The sequence below is a fragment of the Panicum virgatum genome, chromosome 3K (genome assembly GCF_016808335.1).
Source record: "Panicum virgatum strain AP13 chromosome 3K, P.virgatum_v5, whole genome shotgun sequence".
NCBI classification, from domain to species: domain Eukaryota; kingdom Viridiplantae; phylum Streptophyta; class Magnoliopsida; order Poales; family Poaceae; genus Panicum; species Panicum virgatum.
Window position 1 is genome coordinate 17,992,865 of NC_053138.1, and position 20,211 is coordinate 18,013,075.

Here is a 20,211-nt window from a genome sequence, read left to right on the forward strand (position 1 = left end):
GACCGTAATATCCTATTTCCACTATGTGTTGTATTGACTGTGCTCACAAGAGATTGCTCGAGAGTGGCTCCAACTGGTGAGCTGAGAGTGTGAGTGAGAGTGAGTCCACTTGTCCTGAGACTAGCGTGTGCTCCCCTTTCATCGTTAAAGGGATGCACGCACATAGCCGTTGAGACCCCGACAGGTGGGCATAACGTGGATGTATTTAAATAATATAATGCCTAACACTACTATGACGCTACGCCTGTTGTAGATCTCCTCCGGGCTTGCCTTGTCCCGTCGGCGTGATTCCAGTAGCGTAGGTTGCGGCGTAGACTGTTATGCCAGCAATGTAGACTGCGGCGTAGGCGTCATGATGTAGAGGCGAGCTGTCGCCTCCACTTATTGTGGTGGACAGGCGCGTGCGGCGCTCGTGACTTTACTGTTTACCCCGGTAACTCGTGACCCGCTGTGCGGTCATTCGAGCCACCTCGGTAACTCGCGATCCACAGTGTGGACTGACAAAAGCTGCCCCGTGCCCAGCGGCAGTAGAGCACGCCTCAACCACTCGCACTTAATGCGGGTGGGTGAGGGAGCTTCCAGCGGAAGGCTTGTGCCCGCGCCCGCACATGCGGGACACGTGGGCGAGCTTCCAGAGGAAGGCTTGTGCCCGCGCCCGCGTCTGCGTGACACGTGGCGGCTCCGGACCCCTCCCGAGCAGCTAGCGGAGCCGAGAGCTCACGGGGGTCCGGATAGGCACGTGGAGGTCCTGGACCCCCCCCCATCTTGCGGGGGTCCGGGTCGCGGCCACAGGTGCTGAGTATTTCCACCTCTGGGACACGTGTGGTGACACCGGACCCGTCCCGAGCGGAAGCGGGTCCGGGTCCGTTGGTCGGTGAGATGGAGTCGGACCCCAGGGGTCCGGCTGCTCAGCTCCTTAGGGCGTAGTTACGGATAACTACGCGAGTTTTGGCACAGTAGGAGTGATTAGCCCAGTTGCAGACGCCTCAACCACTCGCACTTAATGCGGGGTGGGTGAGGGAGCTTCCAGCGGAAGGCTTGTGCCCGCGCCCGCACATGCGGGACACGTGGGCGAGCTTCCAGAGGAAGGCTTGTGCCCGCGCCCGCGTCTGCGTGACACGTGGCGGCTCCGGACCCCTCCCGAGCAGCTAGCGGAGCCGAGAGCTCACGGGGGTCCGGATAGGCACGTGGAGGTCCTGGACCCATCTGCGGAAATCTGAATGGCACGTGGAGGTCCCGGACCCACTTGCGGGGGTCCGGGTCCGCGGCCACAGGTGCTGAGTATTTCCACCTCTGGGACACGTGGTGACACCGGACCCGTCCCCGAGCGGGAAGCGGGTCCGGGTCCGTTGGTCCGGTGAGATGGAGTCGGACCCCAGGGGTCCGGCTGCTCAGCTCCTTAGGGCGTAGTTACGGATAACTACGCGAGTTTTGGCACAGTAGGAGTGATTAGCCCAGTTGCAGAGTACCGACGACTATAAAGGGCTCCACTCGCGGTGCGCCGCCATGCTGGCTTGTATACTGGATAGGCTTTCGAGACAAAGAAATGATTACGTGAATTTTAAAAGGAAGGATGTTTTGGTTCAAGTTGCTTACAACTTTGGATTAGAAGATCCTCAGGATGTCGCCGTAGACTTTAGTACACACATTTTTGCAGTATTCAAATCAATTTGATGCCACCTACAAAGTCGGGAATTCAATATGTGCCGGAGGCTTCACTGTTAAAAACCTTGTTTTGGCGTACCTAACAGTTTATATCGTGCTAAAAATCGATCAAACATTCAAACTCCACCCACCTGATTTTTTTTGAAATAAATACCCACCTGATTGATCGGTCATCAACTCATCATTAACTATCACTCCGTCTCGCACGTACATGTGGGCCCCACGTCTCCTTTCCACGGGAGCGACTCGACACGACAGGTGCCAACGAGGCACCGAGACCGCGAGACGGGACGAGCTACTATGCTCTCAAACGACTCCAGATTAAAGAAAATTGAAAATAAAAGAGGAAAAGTCCCTCGGCCCCCTCGGCCGTGCCGAGCCGGCATCCCCCATCCCCACCTGCACCGATCGCGACGACCGGAGCCGGCAAGGGTGACCGCCGCCGCGGCAAGCCGGCGAAGGAGCCCCCATGGGCGACAACAAGTCCCCGCTGAGCCTGAGCCCGATGGGCGGCCGCGACCGCGACCGGGACCGGGAGCTCCTCATCCCGGTCTCCGGCGGCGGCTCGGCGCCCGGCGACGGGGACGGAGACGGCGACAGGGCCTCCTCATCCTCCACCTCCGCCGCGCTCTCCTCCTCCGGACGCGAGGTCCGTCTCCGCCCCCACCCCCAGGCCTCCTCTCCCGCTCGATTCATAGATTTTCCCCCCTTTTATTCAACTGCTGTTCGGCTAATTTGATGGGTCCAGTCTACGCTTCCTGCTGTTCTCGCCGTTTCACCTCGCAACGTCTTGTAGACTGCACTTAACTGCATGAACCAAGTAGCAAGCAGTAGAAGTTATGTGCTAGGAAATGCATCACTGTCGTATTTGGACCTTGAGCCCGAATTCATCAATTCAATGGCCTTGATGCACCTTATTAGATCTGCTTAAAATGGTAAGCTGTGAAGATTTTGCTTCAGCTGCTTTTCGGCGATGACACCCCTTGATATTACACTTGGAACAGAATGATATTTAACATATTTATTATGATTGAACTGGTATGAAATCCCTAAACAGCCTAGAACCTTTAGGATACCGTGTTACAATTTGAAACTGTTAGGCAATATTTTTGTTCCTACCCCCTTGCTGGTTCATGTCCTTCCCCTTTAGCTTATACTTGCCTTTCAGAAACTAAGAAGGCATGCTCTCTAGATTAGGTATCTCTCTTTGTATTGTTCAAGCTAGAACAGCTCATGTTGATTTTTACATCTCCTTTCCCCCCCCTGAAATGCAGGCATTCCATAAGGTCGTCCGCAGTTGGGCTTCAAAGAAGTTCATGACTGGGTGGTAAGTCTATAGCAAAACTAATCTTCTCTGGCCTCATGATTACTGTCTAGTGTTTAGCAATGAAACAGTAATAGTGCACTTCCTAGTAGCTAATGCAAGGTTCTGTTTCCATTATTTTGTCATGTATATCCTGGTTGTTGCGGATAAGTGCTGTAGCATCTAGCATGACTTAGCAGCCACTTGAAAAGTCAAGTTTGTGGTTGCAATGCTATATGGTTGTCAAGCCAACATCCACTCCCCTGTACACCACAGGAAGTCATTTAGGCAGGTGATGCCATATTATTAATGGATACAACCAGCAGTTACTAGGAACAGTGGGGTGTTTTTTTTTTAATTCTGGGTTTTGTTTCTTTAAATAAAAAGATTACCTTGTTGAAATCCTGATAAAATCAGGAGGTGCATGGTTGGTATGAAGGATTTACATGTTGTAAGTTTGTAACGTGATAATTCAACATTCAAAATATGGGAATTTGAACTTACATTATAGAAGAAACATACCATGATTTTCCATCATTAGGATTGCTGTAAAGTCCTAATAACAAGGAATTTCCTGATTCTATTTCATTTTCAGATAATTTCGAACATATATGTTCCATCCTCTACTTTAGCCGTTCAGAAAAAAATGATGTTGCATGTGTCATTCTTATGCAATTTGCAATTATGTTGCATGAATTTATTCTTCCATGTGCTTGCCACATATACTAAGACATTTTTCTTTTGCTGTCATTTTATTTGCTGCGAATCTCTAGTGTGATTCTCTTCCCCATCGCAATAACATTCTACATCACCTGGTGGTTCATTCATTTTGTTGATGGATTATTCTCTCCAATATATGCTCAACTAGGAATCAACATATTCGGTATGTGAACTTACTGTTTTTTATTGAAATCTCAGAATTTTTTGACTGTTGGTATTGTGTAATGATTTCGTTTCATTCAGAAAAAGGGGCACCTTCATTCTGCCTTTAGTTTGATTCGTATTACAAGTCAGCTACAATGTTATGTTCTAGCCGCTGATCTTTTATATAACATATTAATCTGGACATCATTGTACCCAAAAGTTCTAGTGCTATCTTGTTCTAAGTTTCACAATGCACCATATGATTGGATTATCACTTCTTCTAGAAACTGGGAGACCTGGCAAAAATTAGTGTCATATGGTACCTTGTCTTCAACGAGAAGAATTTGTGTTGCATATCCAACCTAATTTTTCACTTTTCATTCTGATGATTTCGCAGGTCTTGGCTTCATCGCATCTGTTACTTTCATATTCTTGATTGGAGTGTTTATGTCATCTTGGGTTGGAGCATCTGTCCTTAGCCTTGGTGAGTGGATTATTAAGCGCATGCCTCTTGTGCGCCATATCTACAATGCATCCAAGCAAATAAGTGCTGCAATATCACCAGGTAAACTTATCATCACACTGGTCAATCAGCTTAACTTAAGCGCAGAATAAACTCTGGTTGCTTCGTGCAGATCAGAACAAACAGGCATTCAAGGAAGTGGTCATCATAAGGCATCCTCGCGTAGGAGAATATGCGTTTGGTTTCATTACATCATCAGTCTCGCTCCAGGTCTGAAAGGCTCTTCAATATTACTCTCAGACAAGATTGCCTTACATCTCTACATTTTTTTTATGCATGTGCTACAGTTTGCTACCTAGTAGTTGTAGGCTCGTAGCAAATTTCAAATTCTTGCAAAGGTTGAAACTCAAAATGTTCTTACAGTTTCAGGGCATGAGAATAGTAATGATGATGTGTGCTCTCTGGTTTTGATGTGATGTCTAAGTAAATTAATATCATCATTTTGTTGCCACAGAGTTATTCTGGTCAAGAAGATCTTTACTGCGTCTATGTCCCTACCAACCATCTTTATATTGGTGATATCTTCATGGTGAATTCAAAGGATGTCATAAGGCCAAATCTTTCTGTGCGTGAAGGCATAGGTAATTCACAATTTCTCCTGTGTCTGTCATTTGATATTTTGCTTAAATAAGCGGTGGTGGATAGTTACTTATGCAGTTATGCCAAAAGACATTTTCACATTAAAAGAGCATATATCTTCTGCAGAGATTGTCGTATCTGGTGGTATGTCAATGCCACAAATTCTGTCAACCCTTGACCCACAAGTGATCATTGGGGACAGAACCGGACCAAGCAGAAGCTGAAGCTGATATGAGCTCTTTGTGTGCCCTTTATCCTGGGCACCAGTAACATTTTCATACGAGTACAGCAAACTAGATTCTGAGCCGAGGTATCTGTATATTAAGTAGATGTAGGCGACTCACATGGTTTGATTGTTGGCTGGAGTTTGTACTTGGTACTGCACCTTATGCAAGAAAGACGCATCACAGCTGTGATATCCAACTGTTGTAGCATTCCTATCCTTGTGCTCCTTTGATTCTGTTGAAGAGCTGCTTTGCTTTCGTTCGACGATGTTGACTTAGGGGTTCTCAACTCGTGGAGCTGTCGACGATGGTTGCATTCTTCTTCATTTTGTTTGTTTTCGAAGCTAAACTGCATCGTGGGCGCATTATTCGTTCTCCTAACTCTTTGGTTGAAATTTCGATGTTCTGTTCTGCTGTGTTCGTGTACGTGCGGCTGATTTCCTCAGGTGGCAACATCCTCACGGTGCCTTCTTCCGTGAAATTTCAGCATCCTTCGTGTTATCTTCTTCGTTTCGTTGAAAACATGAAAAATCTCCGGACTTCTTTTTTTTTGCGGGTAAATCTCCGGACTTCTGATCGACAAAGCAATAGTTATAGACAGAACCAGAAAAAAACGCGTACTCGAGTGTTGTCGTGTGTTCGTTGCGCTTAGCCGATACGGCGCTACACTACACATAACACATGTTGACATTTTTTTTTTTGAGGAGGAACACATGTTGACACTTGCCCGGGCCTGGGTTACTTTCCATGGGCCTATATATTTTCGGCCTTGGCCCAAATAGCGGAAACCCCACCACTAGATGGGCCTACTCGAATGCGATACATCGGACGGCTGCGATTCGCTAGCCGGAGAATCCGAGAACGAGAAGACCCGCCGCCTCTGTTAAAACCCTAGTGCCCAAGAGGCCTCTATATAAGCACGGGCCGGCCGGCTCTCTTCCTCACGCCGCCATCTCAGTATCTCACCTCACATTGGTTGATTCCTCTCTCTTCCGTCCTTCACTCTGTCCATCAGCAGATTTCGATCAGCGTTTTGGTTTTGTGGGCATCAGCAAGTTTTTTTATCTGCCTTTTCTTTTCGGTTTGTTTTTGGTTCTATGACTCTGATGGTGGATTTGAGTTGCATATTGTCGGGTTGAGGACTGTGAAGATTGTATCTATTGGTCTCGTTCGTCGTAACTGGCATCTGTTTGCCTTGCCGACCATCCTGATATATCACCACCCATATTCCGAGTCCTCTACTCAGCCGCAATCACTACCTAGTACCCATCGAGATTTTATTTTGTTTGTTCTGCATTTTTTTTCTCAGATCTGTTGGGTTTTCTGACCGATGATTAAATTAAAAAAATAGACAAGCATATGTCTGAATCCTTCTGTGTGGAAAAGCCTAATCTTCTCTATGAGGTCAACTAGATCTTTTAGTCTTTGTCTTTATTTTTTATTTTTTTGGATTTACTTGGGTTTTGATTCCATTGGGGCCTAGGATTAACCATTTGGATGTTATATTTGTATGATATATTTGTGATTACAACACCATTACTGCCTTCCTTCTGAGGCCTCTTTACGTTTGTATCTTCTGGAATTCATGTTTTTTTTGTTCAATCTATATTCTCTAAGTTCGCGGAGATTGATTTGTGCTGTAAGGTCGGGTGATGAGTACCAGTGCATAGTTCAGATGATCTAACCCTAGTGGTTGTGATTACTTCGAATAAATAGTCTTTCGCTCCTAACTGACGACCATATCAAAACCCAATCTCTGGACTTTGGTGAAGCTCAATTTTTTTTGCCAGTTTTGTTCTTTATATTTTCTTTCATGCTTAAATTTTAGTATACTTTCATGGAATGATATATTTTTATGCATGGGCCGAGGGGTTTTTTTACTGCCTAATTCATTGTCGTCCAGGATTTACTCGAGCTGTTCTGATCTCTCTATTTTAAAAGAGCTTTTCTCATTGTGGAGTCTAAGATGATGTTGAAGATTTCGAACCTGTAATCAGTTTGAATTTTTGAAGTTAAAGTCTGATAGATGCTGCCCCTAGCAGTAAGGAAGATTTAAAATTTGTAATTACGTTGTGAAAGGAAGATGCAGTAGCATTGAATTTATTCCTTAGCTTGCCCTGTAAATATCGTTCGAAGGATTTATTAGGCTCTTGATCAAAAACGTTCGTTCATTTTAATGATGTTTGATCACCTGATGTACTACAAAATTGTTTATACGAAACAAATGTAAATGTTCTAATTAACCAAGTTCAAATTCGTATGATTCAAAGTGAAATATTTGTATGTTGAGATATCATTTGTGCAGAGGTTTTCTGTTGTTGCGTGAGCGAAGATGGAAAAGCATCAGCCGAAGCCGTGAGCCTACTGTCCGGGGGGCTGCTGGGGTCACGCCACAGACTTCACCCACTCCAAATTTTATGTTATTAGGTCTAATTTTTTTTATGTCAAATTTTATGTTATTGGGTCTAAAATTTGACTATAGTCAAATTTATTTTAGAATAAATTTATTTTATTTCGAAATATTTTTTAATTATTCTAGTAACTAGTAATAAAAAAATTGTTTGGAAATATTTTTTAAAAAACAATAAAAATAATTATTAAACTTTGTGTGATGGTTTGATTCTTTTATTAGCCCAAGCCCAGATCGGAAATGCCTGGGCACGAGCTACGCGTTCTGTTCTCTTCGGCCCATTTAGCAAGCCCGGATTGGAAATGCCTCGTCCCGAGCTACGCGTTCTGTTGTCTCTATGGCCCATTTTACCTGGACGATATCACTGAATGAGACTGGTTATTGGTTTAGCTCAACCCCGCTCTGGTCAAACCCCGATCGACGTTGTTTGGTTATGGTAGAATGTACACCAACCGATGTATCCTGTCTATAGTCTCAGCAATAAAGACTAAGTTGGCTCGTTAGTCGTTTAATCTAGATTTACTTAGTTAAGCTCAGTCTTCGTTTCTAAAACAATCTGGGTGAGCCCCTACTTTCTCGCGGCATGCATAGTTGAGCTCAGCTAGTGGCTTCCCCACCCCGCGTCTCCAATTCGTAAGCCGGTAGGCGTTTCGGTATATCGCCTGCCGAGCTTCGGAAGAGGTAAAAACAAACAGTATCCGGGGTGGACGGGGCAGTTGAGCTGCAACCACGCTCATGCAGCGGTGGTTGGGTTGCGGTCGCTGGCCTTCCCTCACCTCGCCGTCGCCGCGCTCCGTTCCTCCGGTCTCCCGTGTATCGCGCCCAACGCCTCACCTTCCGGCGTCCTCCCCCTCACACGCGCGCACCCGCCAGTCCCAGCTACCGCGCAGCCGCGCCCCCCTATTCCCTTACATTATCCATCCATCCCGCGGCCCACCTCGAGCTCCTCACGTGACCTCGTGTGCAAGTGCGGCCGATGGAAGACTCGCCGCAAGGAGGCAGCAGCCAGCAGCAGCCGGAACCCCAGCTGCTGCCTGCTCCTGCTAGGTTGCTCGCCTCGGCCTCGCAGGTGCCGCAGCTGGACTGGGCGTCGCTGCTCCTCCCGCGCGTGCCGGGGTCGTTGCACGATGTTGGGGCGATGTCGTCGCAGCAGCAGGAGATGGCAGGGGCTAGTGGTTGTAGCAGCAGTACAGCAGGGGATGGCGACGGGGAGACGGAAGCTGGGGAGAAGAGCGGCGGCGGGACGAAGGGGGATAAGAAGAAGACGAAGAAGAAGAAGGTGAGCCGGCCGCGGTTCGCGTTCCAGACGCGGAGCGAGAACGACATCCTCGACGACGGCTACCGGTGGAGGAAGTACGGCCAGAAATCCGTCAAGAACAGCGCCTATCCCAGGTTTAAGTATTTTCCATTATCCGTCTCGATCTACAATGCAATGAAGTTGGAGTAATGGTATCTATCTTCAAACGTACTGATATGGCTTCTTGTTTTTGCCTTTTGCCAATGCGTGCAGGAGCTACTACCGGTGCACGCACCACACGTGCAACGTGAAGAAGCAGGTGCAGCGGCTGGCCAGGGACACGAGCATCGTGGTGACCACGTACGAGGGCGTGCACAACCACCCCTGCGAGAAGCTCATGGAGGCACTCAGCCCCATCCTCAAGCAGCTCCAGCTCCTCTCCCAGCTACAGTGCAGCACCAATCAGCTCATCTGATGAGCTAGTACTATTCATCTGACGCAGATGACAGCGTGCATATATATAGTCAGCGCGAACTAATGCAGATTAATTTAATTATTGCCCCAAGTGTACAAATAAAAGTAAAAACACGATCTAGATCGGGAAGAGAAGGAAATAGTAGACTGTCCTACCTCCCAGATACAAATTAAATGTGTTCCTTCTTGTTTCATGCATGTATCAAAAAAACTTGTGTGTAGGCACTGATGCATGTGTTGTGTTGTAAACTTAATTACAAAAGAATATGTGTGCTAAACCGCTGATCGGAAAGGCCCTAGTAAACTTACAAAAGAATGCAACTTTATCGTGCGAGCCTTGTTTAGTTCTTTAGGTGTAAAGTTTTTCAAGCATACGGACACACATTCGAGGTATTAAACGTAGACTAACAACAAAATAAATTACAGATTCCGTCTGTAAATTGCAAGACGAATTTAATATTTCAAATTCCAGCAAAGAGCGGTGTAGATGGACAAGAAAGCAGGGACATCTGACGGATCGTGACTAGGCAGCATAGTAATGGAGTATTTTGATTGAATGCAAGAACTTAAATGCATTTTTCTCCCAATCCATGCATGCGTCTTAGATGTTGTTTATAATAAACTCAAGAAATATTAATTTTTTCTTTTTTTTAATTTAATTATATCAAAATACTTATTCAACAGATTTTAGAAAAAAATGCTGAAACAGTATTTCTAAAATGTTGAGCCAGATTTAATGATATGTTGAGCCAGGTGTTTAAAAATGTTGATGGTGAAATGATCAATCAACATTTTGAATCCATCATTTTAACGTTCATGTTTACAATTTCAAAATTTGACATAAAATGTTAAACGTGTGCTAAAAAGCGTTGCCATTGATTTTAGAAAATTCTGAGTTAACCATCTAGTACGATTTTTGGAAGGTCATAAGAGAAAGATAGAACAGAATGGAAAAAAATGGGAAAAAAAATCTAGTCTAGCCAACTGACCAAATTGGGCCGTGGGCTTATTGGATGGGCTTCTATTGGATTATAGATGAATACCACCACCCTACCTTAGAAGCCCCCCACGGAAGTCCCCCCTCTGTTCTCCTCTCTCGCTCGTTCGGCTCCGCCGCCTTCTTTCCAAGCGGCGACGGCAGGGGAGTGGCGCCGCCCTGCCAGTTCGTCGTTGGACGCTTCGCCGGCGACAAGGTATGTCCGCGCGTTCCCTTCCCTTCCTTTCCTGCTGCGAAATCGAACACCCGAAACCCCTAACCTGTGCTATTTGTATTCGGATCTGACCATGTATTTTACCTACAAACTTCGAGTATTTTTGCAACAGTTTTGGGTGTATATGTGATAACCCATGACCTATACTGACTATTGAGTCCGCTCCTGCTACTTCACCGTTGGCTTGGCTGTTGGAGTGTTGGGTGTGGCTAACTGGAAAATTGCAAAATAGCGAAACGGCTATATCGCAAGTTAATTTGTAGTTCCCACTAGGCTGCTACTGCGTTTGTAGTTTTAGTGTGGCTTATTATTTTTTCATAAAAATGCTAGCGTATCTTCTTTTAGGAAAATGACGTATCCGTGTATCTGTATCCTCCCGATACTTATAGGCATATCTGTATCCATGCTACATAGCTTTGAATGATCGTCCATGAACATAATGTATTCTTTGTTTATTGCAGCTGCCAAATCAATGAGTTGTTATTACTTATTACCTGATTAGTAGATTTTGTTTTTCAAATTGCCCTGACCCATGCCAAGCCAGTATGGATCCACATCGACAGGGAAGATGTGAATCCACCTCAATAGAGAAGAGAAAAAAAATATATTCATTACGCTCCTAGAATACCGCGAGAGTACGGTTAACCCCCTACAGTATTTTTTTACTGAAAACCTTGATCTTGTAATACGAGCTCACATAATCCTCTTTACCAGTTTCGCTGAGCCGTTCTGATGATGTGGAAGCAGTAGTGTGCTGCCATTGCCTTTCTTTTGCACCATCGGTGGTATGAATTAGTCGAAGCATCAGTGGTATGAATTGGTGGAAGCATTAGTAGTGTGAATTGGTGGAAGCACAGTGTGGTTGCAGGAGCTGAAACATTTGGTTTCCAAAAACATTTTTGCGATCTGTGAATCACTCCATGTGAACTATTACTGGTTGATGGTCAGATTAATGTGATATGAGTGCAAGTTGAATATCAGATTTGTTTTGCCTGCACTTGTTTTGCCTTGGATATCAGATATGTGCTTCATTTGTTCATATGTATTTGGTTTTCAAGATTCGAGTCCTTGGTACAGTCTTGTCTCTAAAATTGTGAAATCTATTTATAATTCAATTTCTGTGTTCTATTTGCACTTGGCTTTTAAATTAGTTTTTGTGTGTTAGATGGATTAGTTAGGTAGTGTTGGTGCTGTCTGCCTGTTTATATTTGGGCTGATCATTGAACAAAGATCTCCATTTCGGGAGGATATTTTAGAAATATCATAAGTAATTAAATGACTCCTTCACACTCTCAAATTCTCTCTGTAACATATGCTTCCAATTTCAGTTGAACTCGTGTGACCTTGTAGTATTAAACGCATTGTAAAAATTATCTTCTGTGATGTTTCACTTGTACGGGGTCTCTAGTTGGTAATAAATGTTTGCCAGATCCTATGCATAGTCTGAACACACATCTGATTAGTGCATACTGAAATCCTGTGTTTTCCGTACCTTTTCCTTGATACACATCTGATTAGTGCATACTGAATTCCAGTGTTTCCTTACATTTTCCTTGATGTTGCAGATACAGGGAAAAGTGTTTTGTGTGAGACTACCAAAACTTGAAAATGAACAAGGGCAAGATTTTTAAGTTAGCTAAGGGATTCAGAGGAAGGGCAAAAAACTGTATAAGGATAGCAAGGGAGAGGGTGGAAAAGGCACTGCAGTATTCATACAGGGATCGGCGCAACAAGAAGAGGGACATGCGATCTCTTTGGATTGAGCGCATCAATGCTGGTACACGCCTTCATGGGGTATGTATCCACTTACATTGAGGCGTCACAGGGCAATCTGTTGCACATTTTCTATCTTAGCCCAAAGTTTCTTGCGTGCTCATGCTAAAACAAGCAATTCTCAGAAATCACCTGCTTATTATATTTTCTTAATTGTTTGTCCAGGTGAACTATGGCAACTTCATGCATGGATTGATGAAGGAGAATATCCAACTTAACAGGAAGGTTCTCTCTGAGCTGTCCATGCATGAGCCATACAGCTTCAAGGCTCTTGTCGATGTATCTCGCAATGCATTTCCTGGGAACAGGCCTGTTCCTGCTAAGGAGGGGCTAGCAAGCATTCTGTAACCATTTCTTGCCCAATAATCAAACTTGACGGCTACATCTGCATCTGAAAGTACCTTTTGTCTTGTAACGTTGTGAAGACCTTGTCTGTTTGATGACCTGCCGGACCGACAATCGTAGTACATGTTTTGTACTGCAATTACTTTTAGATTTCTGAAAAATGTATTCCGTTTACTCCTGAAAGCCTTTGGAAGAATTAGTTAGTGGTCAGGTTTTCTACTTCATTGGCAAGCTTATAAACTGCTACCAAGAGAGCAGAGTAAGTAACCACTCATTTTCAAGCACGTGGAAAAAGGATGTGTGTCTGATACTGCAGACGGCAGCCGAGTGGTTCGTATTTGCCTTCTTCTGAAATCATGGCATCATCGCATCTCTTAAAAATTCGGTGCGCGGGCTGCATCATCGTCTCCTAGATGATTAGAAGAATGACGCTTCCTGTTGGCTGCTTCGTCCTGGTCGCCCTATTTGATATTGTGTGGATGAGCAAAACTTTTCATGGCATGTATACATTTATTCTATCTCACACAGCTCTTTACCTATTCTTTAAAAAAAGAACGCAACTCTTCTACTTTTAGTTGTACTCAAGTTTCCTTGATGCAGCTTCCATGTTCGTTCAAGGATTTCCTTCAAATTTGAATAGATTTGAATTATCCTGCCATGTTTTTCATCATTTCATTCCTGTGTTTGTAAGCACATTACTTTCAACTATTCATATTCTGGTGGAGGGATTTATCACAATGTGTCTTCTATATATCTAGCTTATGCAGCCATTGCAATCTCCATCACATGGGATGGGAAAGGTCCGAGTGAGCTTCCCGTGTGAGACCGATCACAGTCTGGCGTTAGGTAGGTCCATGACTATCTCAGATAACCGAAAGAGATCCATCTTCCCTCGATAATCGTCGTTGTCTGTACAGCGTGGATGACCCGTCGCTTGATTGATGCATCGTACACGTTGTACCTGAGCTGCATGCAGGAAGTTTTGTCACTGACAGGCCGCGTCAAGTTGGTCACAGTTTGAACAAGTGGGAAAACGAAGCCATGGTAGGTCGGCGGCACTGCAGCGTCTTGGTCCAAATCTCGGCTGCAGCCTAGGACAAACGCGAGACGTCTTTGGGGTACTTCCAATCTGGACCCTGAAAAGCAGGAGTGCGGATTGCTTCATCTCTGAACTGTCTGGTTCTCCGACAACATTTTGCTGCAGTTCGCAAGCACCAACTCAGGACATGAGCTGGCCGATTTATATTCAGAAAGCTTTAATCATGGCCATTAACCAGACTGATTCAAATCATCCAATGTACTTCTCATTTGTTCTAGTAACAATATTTTAAACACAAGCATCTGAACCTAGGGTACGAACAATCTATCAAGAACATGTGTTCATTCTAGATCATGGGCGAGCTGATATGATTCAGGAATTGCCAAGCAGATACCTGTATCTGTATACCAAATGACTTTGCCCCCAAGGTCTTCCTGTGGCAAAGTCAGATGTGGAACATGGTTGTGGTAGCTATGTCAACTAGGAATTCTACTTTATTCCCCACAATATAATTAGTTTTGTTTTTATGATCATTAGATGACCAATCATTTCGATTAATGACACTCATGCCTCTTGAGAACATCCCCTGTCTTTGTAATCTGTAAATCATATCAGCTGGAACCCAATAATCAAGAGCAAATCATATGCAAAGAGGCGTGCGAGTTCGGTATGGACTTGGTCATCGAGCGTTCGAGCTCAAAGATGTCCTCCACTACGCCTTGTTTAGTTCTCAAAAAAATTTCTACAGTATCCGTCACATCGAATGTTCGGACACATATATGGAACATTAAATGCAGTTGAAAAAAGCTAATTACACAATCTAACTGATTAGCACGAGATGAATCTTTTAAGCCTAATTAGTTCATGATTGGACATTATTTATCAAGTAACAATAAAATATGCTACAGTACCAAAACCAACAATTTTTCACCAACTAAACAAGGCTGAGCATTGCTCAGTACATTCCCGTGCTTTCCTATCCTCTGAAGCACAGGTATTGGTAGGCATAGAAATCCATTGACCAAGCTCGTCAAGCTCAACTCAATGCTGAGTTCCCTTCAGGCACGTTAAGAAATGTTTATGGGTACGGACGCGATCTTTTTATTTGATGCGCGTATATAAATCTTTAGCTGATGAGCTGGTTAATCATGGGGCGTTAGTTGCGTTTTGCTAATCAAATGGGCAGGCCATCCATGCATTGCAAAAAAAAGTAGTAATTGTTTGTCAAAGAAGTAATTGTAGACCGATTCTATGAAGCGATCTCTAAACGGACTCTGAGGCTAGTAGCGGAAATAAAATACTTTTTTGCGGATTCAATTGTGGTGCATATAGTCACTTTCATCTTAAAAATTTTGATCTAGAAGAATGCTTTCAGCAAAAAAAAAAAATCACTCTCGCAGTTTATCAGAATGAGCTTTCACAAACAAGCCCTTACGTTTGCCGTCCAATTACAGTTTTAATTTTCCGCGAAAGCATTGTTTTTACACCGGAAAAAAACCACTTCCATAAAACTGAAAAGGTGAAGCGTCCCCTCATAAGAGAATACTTAAAAGTGATACAATATTAGTCCCATGAGGCTGATAACACTTTTATTACATTAGATGGTACATCACCGTATAACTCTACGCGGAAGTGGGCAGCGAAGCGCCACTATCGCGAGGATAACAACTAACACCCACACAACGATATTAACTACGAAGAGGGGGTCGTCAGAGTCTTGCGCCATACGGAACTTCCCGCGAGTGACCCTATCCACAGGCAAGGTTAGGTGCAGGACGGAACCTCTACTCAACGTCTTCGGGAACGAAGTATGGATCTTCCTCAATAAAAATTAAGAATAGGGTGAGTACAAACGTACTCAGCAAGTCCAATCACACCCACGGAGGGGGTATAAACAGAATATAATGCACATGATAAATCAATGATAAGGCTATGGTTTAATTTGCGAAAAGTGAATTTTTATGCAGGGGTTTATTTGCAAGAAAGGGGTTTTCAAAAGCAATTATCTTGCGCTGAGTAACACGTAGGGTTGATCCACACATGATCCCAGTTTTAAGTTGCTACCGGACTCCTCATCCGCCGTAGCACATGACACAGCTGCCGGACACTTTTCCAAAACAACACACGCCAACCCATCCATTCTCAGAAGAAACACTAGTTGTGTGACCAAACCGTAACTCGCCCAGTACCGTGGGCATGGCTATTCGAATAGATTTTAACTCTGCAGAGGTGTGCAACTTTACCCACAAGCGGGGTACCACAGCACGATCACCTTAGTGTCGGTGCAGATCCCAACAAAGCCATTACCCACCTTAGCTAGACCTGACTAGCCACCACGGGATCCACAAAGGGGTCATCAACCTATCACCGAGGTTTAATCGGGGCGTCAGTCACACAGAGCTTATCCCTTCTCCTTGGTCACCCGTTGCTCTCAGCTCTCCTGATGGCTATCAGACTAACTAGTGGGGTTTATGCTAAGCCGTTGCCCATACAATGGTCGAGTGGTTTGCACAATAGTGGAGTTAGACAAGATGACACACCAACTTGGTCCTTAGTTGTGACAGGATGGATATCTCCCTTCCTTGCTCAACCACACAGTTACGAGCACACCATTCGGCAAATCACGCAGAAGTACCATCCATCCCATCTAAACTCATCTTTCGAAAATTCCACATTTTTCCCTTCCCACACTCACACATTTTCCCTTTATAAAACAAGTTGTATCGTATTTAAGATCCTAAGCGTTCTAGCAGCGATTAACGTCCAAACAAATCACATTCAGACATTAATCTAGGTGGTCAAGGAATGGTTATTACAAATCAAGGGGTGGCTATCCAACCATATTTCCAGTAAACAAAACATATGCAATTTTATAAAATAGGCTAATAGGTTGTGTTTATAAAAACTGGGATACAACATGCATCAAAGGATGGGATTGAACTTGCCGTTCTCAAAGCCTTCCGGGAAGTCCTGATCGAGGTACTGTCCTTCAAGTTCAGGGTCGCGGAACTGGTCCTCATTCACTTGCTCGCAGTACTGCTCGTCGACGGGTTCTCCCTCATTCACACCGTGATCTACGACGTACACAAGCAAGCACACAATCAAGAAAAAGAAATAAAAGTTTTATCGCTGAGCTCGAATCGGAAACAATTAAGATATGGAGATAGGAGTAATATTTTTGGGCGATTTTCTAATGGCATGGCCAAAACTATGTTAGAAATGGCATGGTAAAGTTTCAGGTCGATCGGAGATTATTTGGCGCATGAAATGATAGGTTACAGGGAGGTTTAGGGGTTAAACCGGGGTTCAGGGGCCTATTTGTAAATAGTTTTGGGATGACAGGGGCTTGTTTATAATATTCAAACATGTCAGGGTCACTCTTGGAAAGAACAGGGATCTATTTAAAATTATTTTCATTTAGTGGAAGGGTTTGTTTGCAAAAAGGAAAATAGGAGGGGCCTCTTAATTAAAAAGGAAAAGGGCAGGGGGCTAAGGGCAAAATGCCCTTCTTCAACCTCCCTCCCGAACAGAACAGAGGGGGGGACGGGGCGCCGGCGGCCCTGTGGCCGGCCTCCTAGGCCTCGGCGGCGGTCGGGGAGAGGGGGAGAAGGGGCAGGACGGCGCGAGGAGTCGATTCCCCTGCCCAATTTCAGAGGAGGAGGCCCGCAGGGAGGGGTGCGACGGCCATGGACGTGGCGGGCGGGCGGCGGCCATGGGCAGTGCGAGCAGGGGCGAGTGCCCGTGGGGAAAAGGGAGAGGGAGGGCCAGGGCACCTACCTCGGCCCTTGGCTCGAGCAGGGAGGCGGCGGAGCGGGCCGGCCACGGGAAGCAGGCGCGGCGGGCGGAGCAGGCTCGCGGCGGCGGCGCTGCTGCGCAGAGGAGGAGGGCGCGCGGCGGTGGAGGTGGTTGTGGAGCTGGGGAAGCGGCGCAGGTGCCTCTTTATAGGCCGAGTAAGGCAGTGGGGAGAGCGGTGGGGCGGTGGCCACGGGGTGGTCGGCTAGCGAGCTTCGCGGGCGCCTTTAATGGCGTTTGGCCGCTTACGAGCGTCGCGGAGCGGCGCGCGGGCGGCGAGGCCGGCTCAGGAGGACAAGACGGCTCGGGCAGGCGCACGTGGGGGAGGCCTGGCCGCTGTGCGCGAGCAGTGCGGCTCTGCGGCGAGGCGGGGCACAGGAAGGCGGTGGCGGTACTAGACGACGGGCGACGCGGCGAGTGTCGGGGTCGCGCGGAATACGTGTTGCGCACAGCGCGCGGCGCGTGGGCAAGCGGGCAGGGCGGGTCGGCAGCGGCGGGCGGCGCGGCGAGCGGCGCGGCCGCGTGAAGCGCGTGCGCACGCGTGGGCAGGGGCGCGCGTCGAGGCGGCGAGGGGGCTCGGCGTCGAGGCAGGCGAGCGGCACGGCGGCTCAGCGAGGCGGGGTCGAGCGCGTGGAGGCGTGCTCGGCGCCGCGCGTGCGGGACAGGGCAGAAGCAGGAAGAAGGAGAAAGATGGAGGAGGGAAGAAAAAGAAAAAAGAAAATGGAAAATAAGAAAAAAAGAGAAAAGAAAGAGAGAGATGGCGGAAATCGCGGCGGTGCTCGCGACTGGACGCGCACGCGTGCCGGTCGGGCGTGACGCGCGGAACAAGGGAGAACAGGGAGACGAGACAGCGATTGGATTCGGATGTCGGGACAGAGATTTGATGGAAACGGTTCCAGGGAATTTGGGGAGCTCAACGACGAACCAAAATTTTGAGATGATTTCGAGTAATTTCTTTAGGTGAATTTTTGGGATGTCACAAAAGGTAGCCTATGTGCTATTGGGCGGCAACAAGCGCGATGTTTGTTTGGCAGATTACTTTTTCCTTTTTTGAGTGGAATGTTTGGCAGAAGGTTGAGAAAACAGGTGTGGCTGGCATTAGGCCTCCTCCGTCGGTCGACGGTATCGCCAGCTAAATTATTTTTCTAATCATTAAACAGTGCCTCACACCTCTCGCTAGCGACGCACTCCTCGCCCAGCGATAATCCTCTCCCCCTCACAGACACGCGACCCGAGGCTCTGTTTTTACTGTGCCGCCCCAGCGATATCGTCGGTGCATACTGTAACCGCTGGAGGAGGCCTTAGGCTATCTCCAACAGTCGAGACCCAAATACAAGAGGCATTTCATGGTTTGGGTCGCACACAGTCACAGGATCACGCACCCAAAACTCCTTTTTCTCCAACAGCGGACGCAAACGCCGCCATGTCTCCTCGCCGTGCCGGCGGCCGGCTCCCCGCCGCGCCCCACCTCGACGCGGACCCGCCGCACCGGCGGCTCCCCGCCGCGCCCCGCCTGGATGCGGACCCGCCGCGCCTCGGTTTCCTCGCAGTGCCGGCGCCTCCCTTCCTCTGCTCTCTCTCTCCCATGGCCGACGGCGGCAGCAACCTCTCTCCTCCTTGCCTCCACCGCACCACCACGAGCAGCGGCGGCCTCCCTTCTCTCTCGTGAAGCACACCCCTGCTCCTCCGTCTCCATGCGTTCCTCTCCTCCAGATCCACCAAGCAGCGCTACAGCCCCCTCTGCTCAGCCTCCCGCTGCTCACCTGCCCGCTGCTCGACGCGGCCTGCGGCGGCGCGCTGGATCGAGTTCTGGAGCGATGCGGCGTCCGGCCGCCGCCGCCGCGACTCATCCTCCTCGGAGGCCTCCACCACGTCGTCGCTGTCCGACTCGACTCCGTGCTGCGGCCGGGCGGGTGGAGGGACACGGAGGTGACGGAGATGGTCGAGGTGACGGCCGTCGGGGGAGCTCGCGCCGGGGGAGGGCCGCCGCTAGTGGAGGGCTTGGGCCGTCGGCTAGCCCAGCTCGCGCGGGAAGGAGCTCCGACCGCCGGGGTCCCCGCCGAGCGCCGAGCCGCCGAGCTCCGTCGCGGGCTCGCCTCGCGGGCCCGCCTCGCGCCGCCGCGGAGCCTGGAAGCGCCGGCCGTGCCCTGTCGCGGGCCCACCACTGGACGAATGCGTCGCGGTGGAGAGGGATGCAATTTTGCGTCGTCGGTTGGATGGGGGATTTGATACCCAAATGCACTGTGCCGAACCTATTTTGGGTTTGGGTTCCCATTTGGGTATGTTGTTGGAGTCAGTCTTAGGACATGACAGAAGTGATCCACGACAGCTGTTGCGGTTTATTCGCACTGTTTGCCGCTTGTGAGACCGTCCACAGTGGAGGGAGCAAATGAAGGAGCAAATACACTGTTTGATATTGTAGATGTATTATTTGGCACTGTAGACAGAGAGGCGTGGGAAACGAGGAGGAGGAAATTTGCTCTTGCTCCCTCCGCTGTGGTCAGCTGGCGTACGCAGCGGTAGTCCATTTACCCGGTGATTTGGTTTTTTTAATCGATAAACAGTGCGCACAGTGCCGAGCTAGCGACTCTCTCAGCGCTAGCGCGCACGGTTGCCGATGCCGTCTCCTCTCTGAGGCACGCTCGCCCACGCCCCTGCCGGCACTGTGCGAGGACCTTTGCGGGTGCCCTATAAGACACGCATTTCCTCCCTCCCTTTCCTGTCTCCCTCCAAACCTCCTGCCATCACTCACCAGGTAGCCAGCAGCCACTT

At 47.5% G+C, this 20,211-nt stretch overlaps 3 protein-coding genes and 3 non-coding genes across 6 annotated transcripts; all 6 read left to right on the plus strand.

The window, feature by feature from the left end:
• The first annotated feature begins 1,994 nt into the window (after window positions 1-1,994).
• LOC120698043 (protein LIKE COV 1-like) lies at window positions 1,995-5,417 on the plus strand. Its single transcript, XM_039981489.1, has 7 exons — window positions 1,995-2,314; window positions 2,940-2,992; window positions 3,742-3,851; window positions 4,230-4,397; window positions 4,468-4,565; window positions 4,810-4,936; window positions 5,061-5,417. Exons 1-7 carry the CDS (start codon window positions 2,135-2,137, stop codon window positions 5,156-5,158), a joined length of 834 nt encoding a protein of 277 aa, XP_039837423.1. The 5' UTR covers window positions 1,995-2,134; the 3' UTR covers window positions 5,159-5,417.
• A 664-nt stretch (window positions 5,418-6,081) lies between these two features.
• On the plus strand, window positions 6,082-9,512 carry LOC120698044 (probable WRKY transcription factor 24). The gene is made up of 2 exons (XM_039981490.1): window positions 6,082-8,960; window positions 9,079-9,512. The coding sequence occupies exons 1-2, from the start codon at window positions 8,545-8,547 to the stop codon at window positions 9,278-9,280; spliced, it is 618 nt and encodes a 205-aa protein (XP_039837424.1). The 5' UTR covers window positions 6,082-8,544; the 3' UTR covers window positions 9,281-9,512.
• LOC120701669 lies at window positions 6,298-6,395 on the plus strand. The gene has a single exon (XR_005686230.1). It is a non-coding gene; the product is annotated as a small nucleolar RNA Z43 (small nucleolar RNA).
• LOC120701671 lies at window positions 6,635-6,716 on the plus strand. Its single transcript, XR_005686233.1, has one exon. It is a non-coding gene; the product is annotated as a small nucleolar RNA U83 (small nucleolar RNA).
• Window positions 6,799-6,900, plus strand: LOC120701653. Its single transcript, XR_005686216.1, has one exon. It is a non-coding gene; the product is annotated as a small nucleolar RNA snR60/Z15/Z230/Z193/J17 (small nucleolar RNA).
• An 813-nt stretch (window positions 9,513-10,325) lies between the features above and the next one.
• Window positions 10,326-13,160, plus strand: LOC120698045 (50S ribosomal protein L20-like). Its single transcript, XM_039981491.1, has 3 exons — window positions 10,326-10,472; window positions 12,056-12,284; window positions 12,429-13,160. Exons 2-3 carry the CDS (start codon window positions 12,099-12,101, stop codon window positions 12,609-12,611), a joined length of 369 nt encoding a protein of 122 aa, XP_039837425.1. The 5' UTR covers window positions 10,326-10,472; window positions 12,056-12,098; the 3' UTR covers window positions 12,612-13,160.
• Window positions 13,161-20,211: the final 7,051 nt, after the last annotated feature.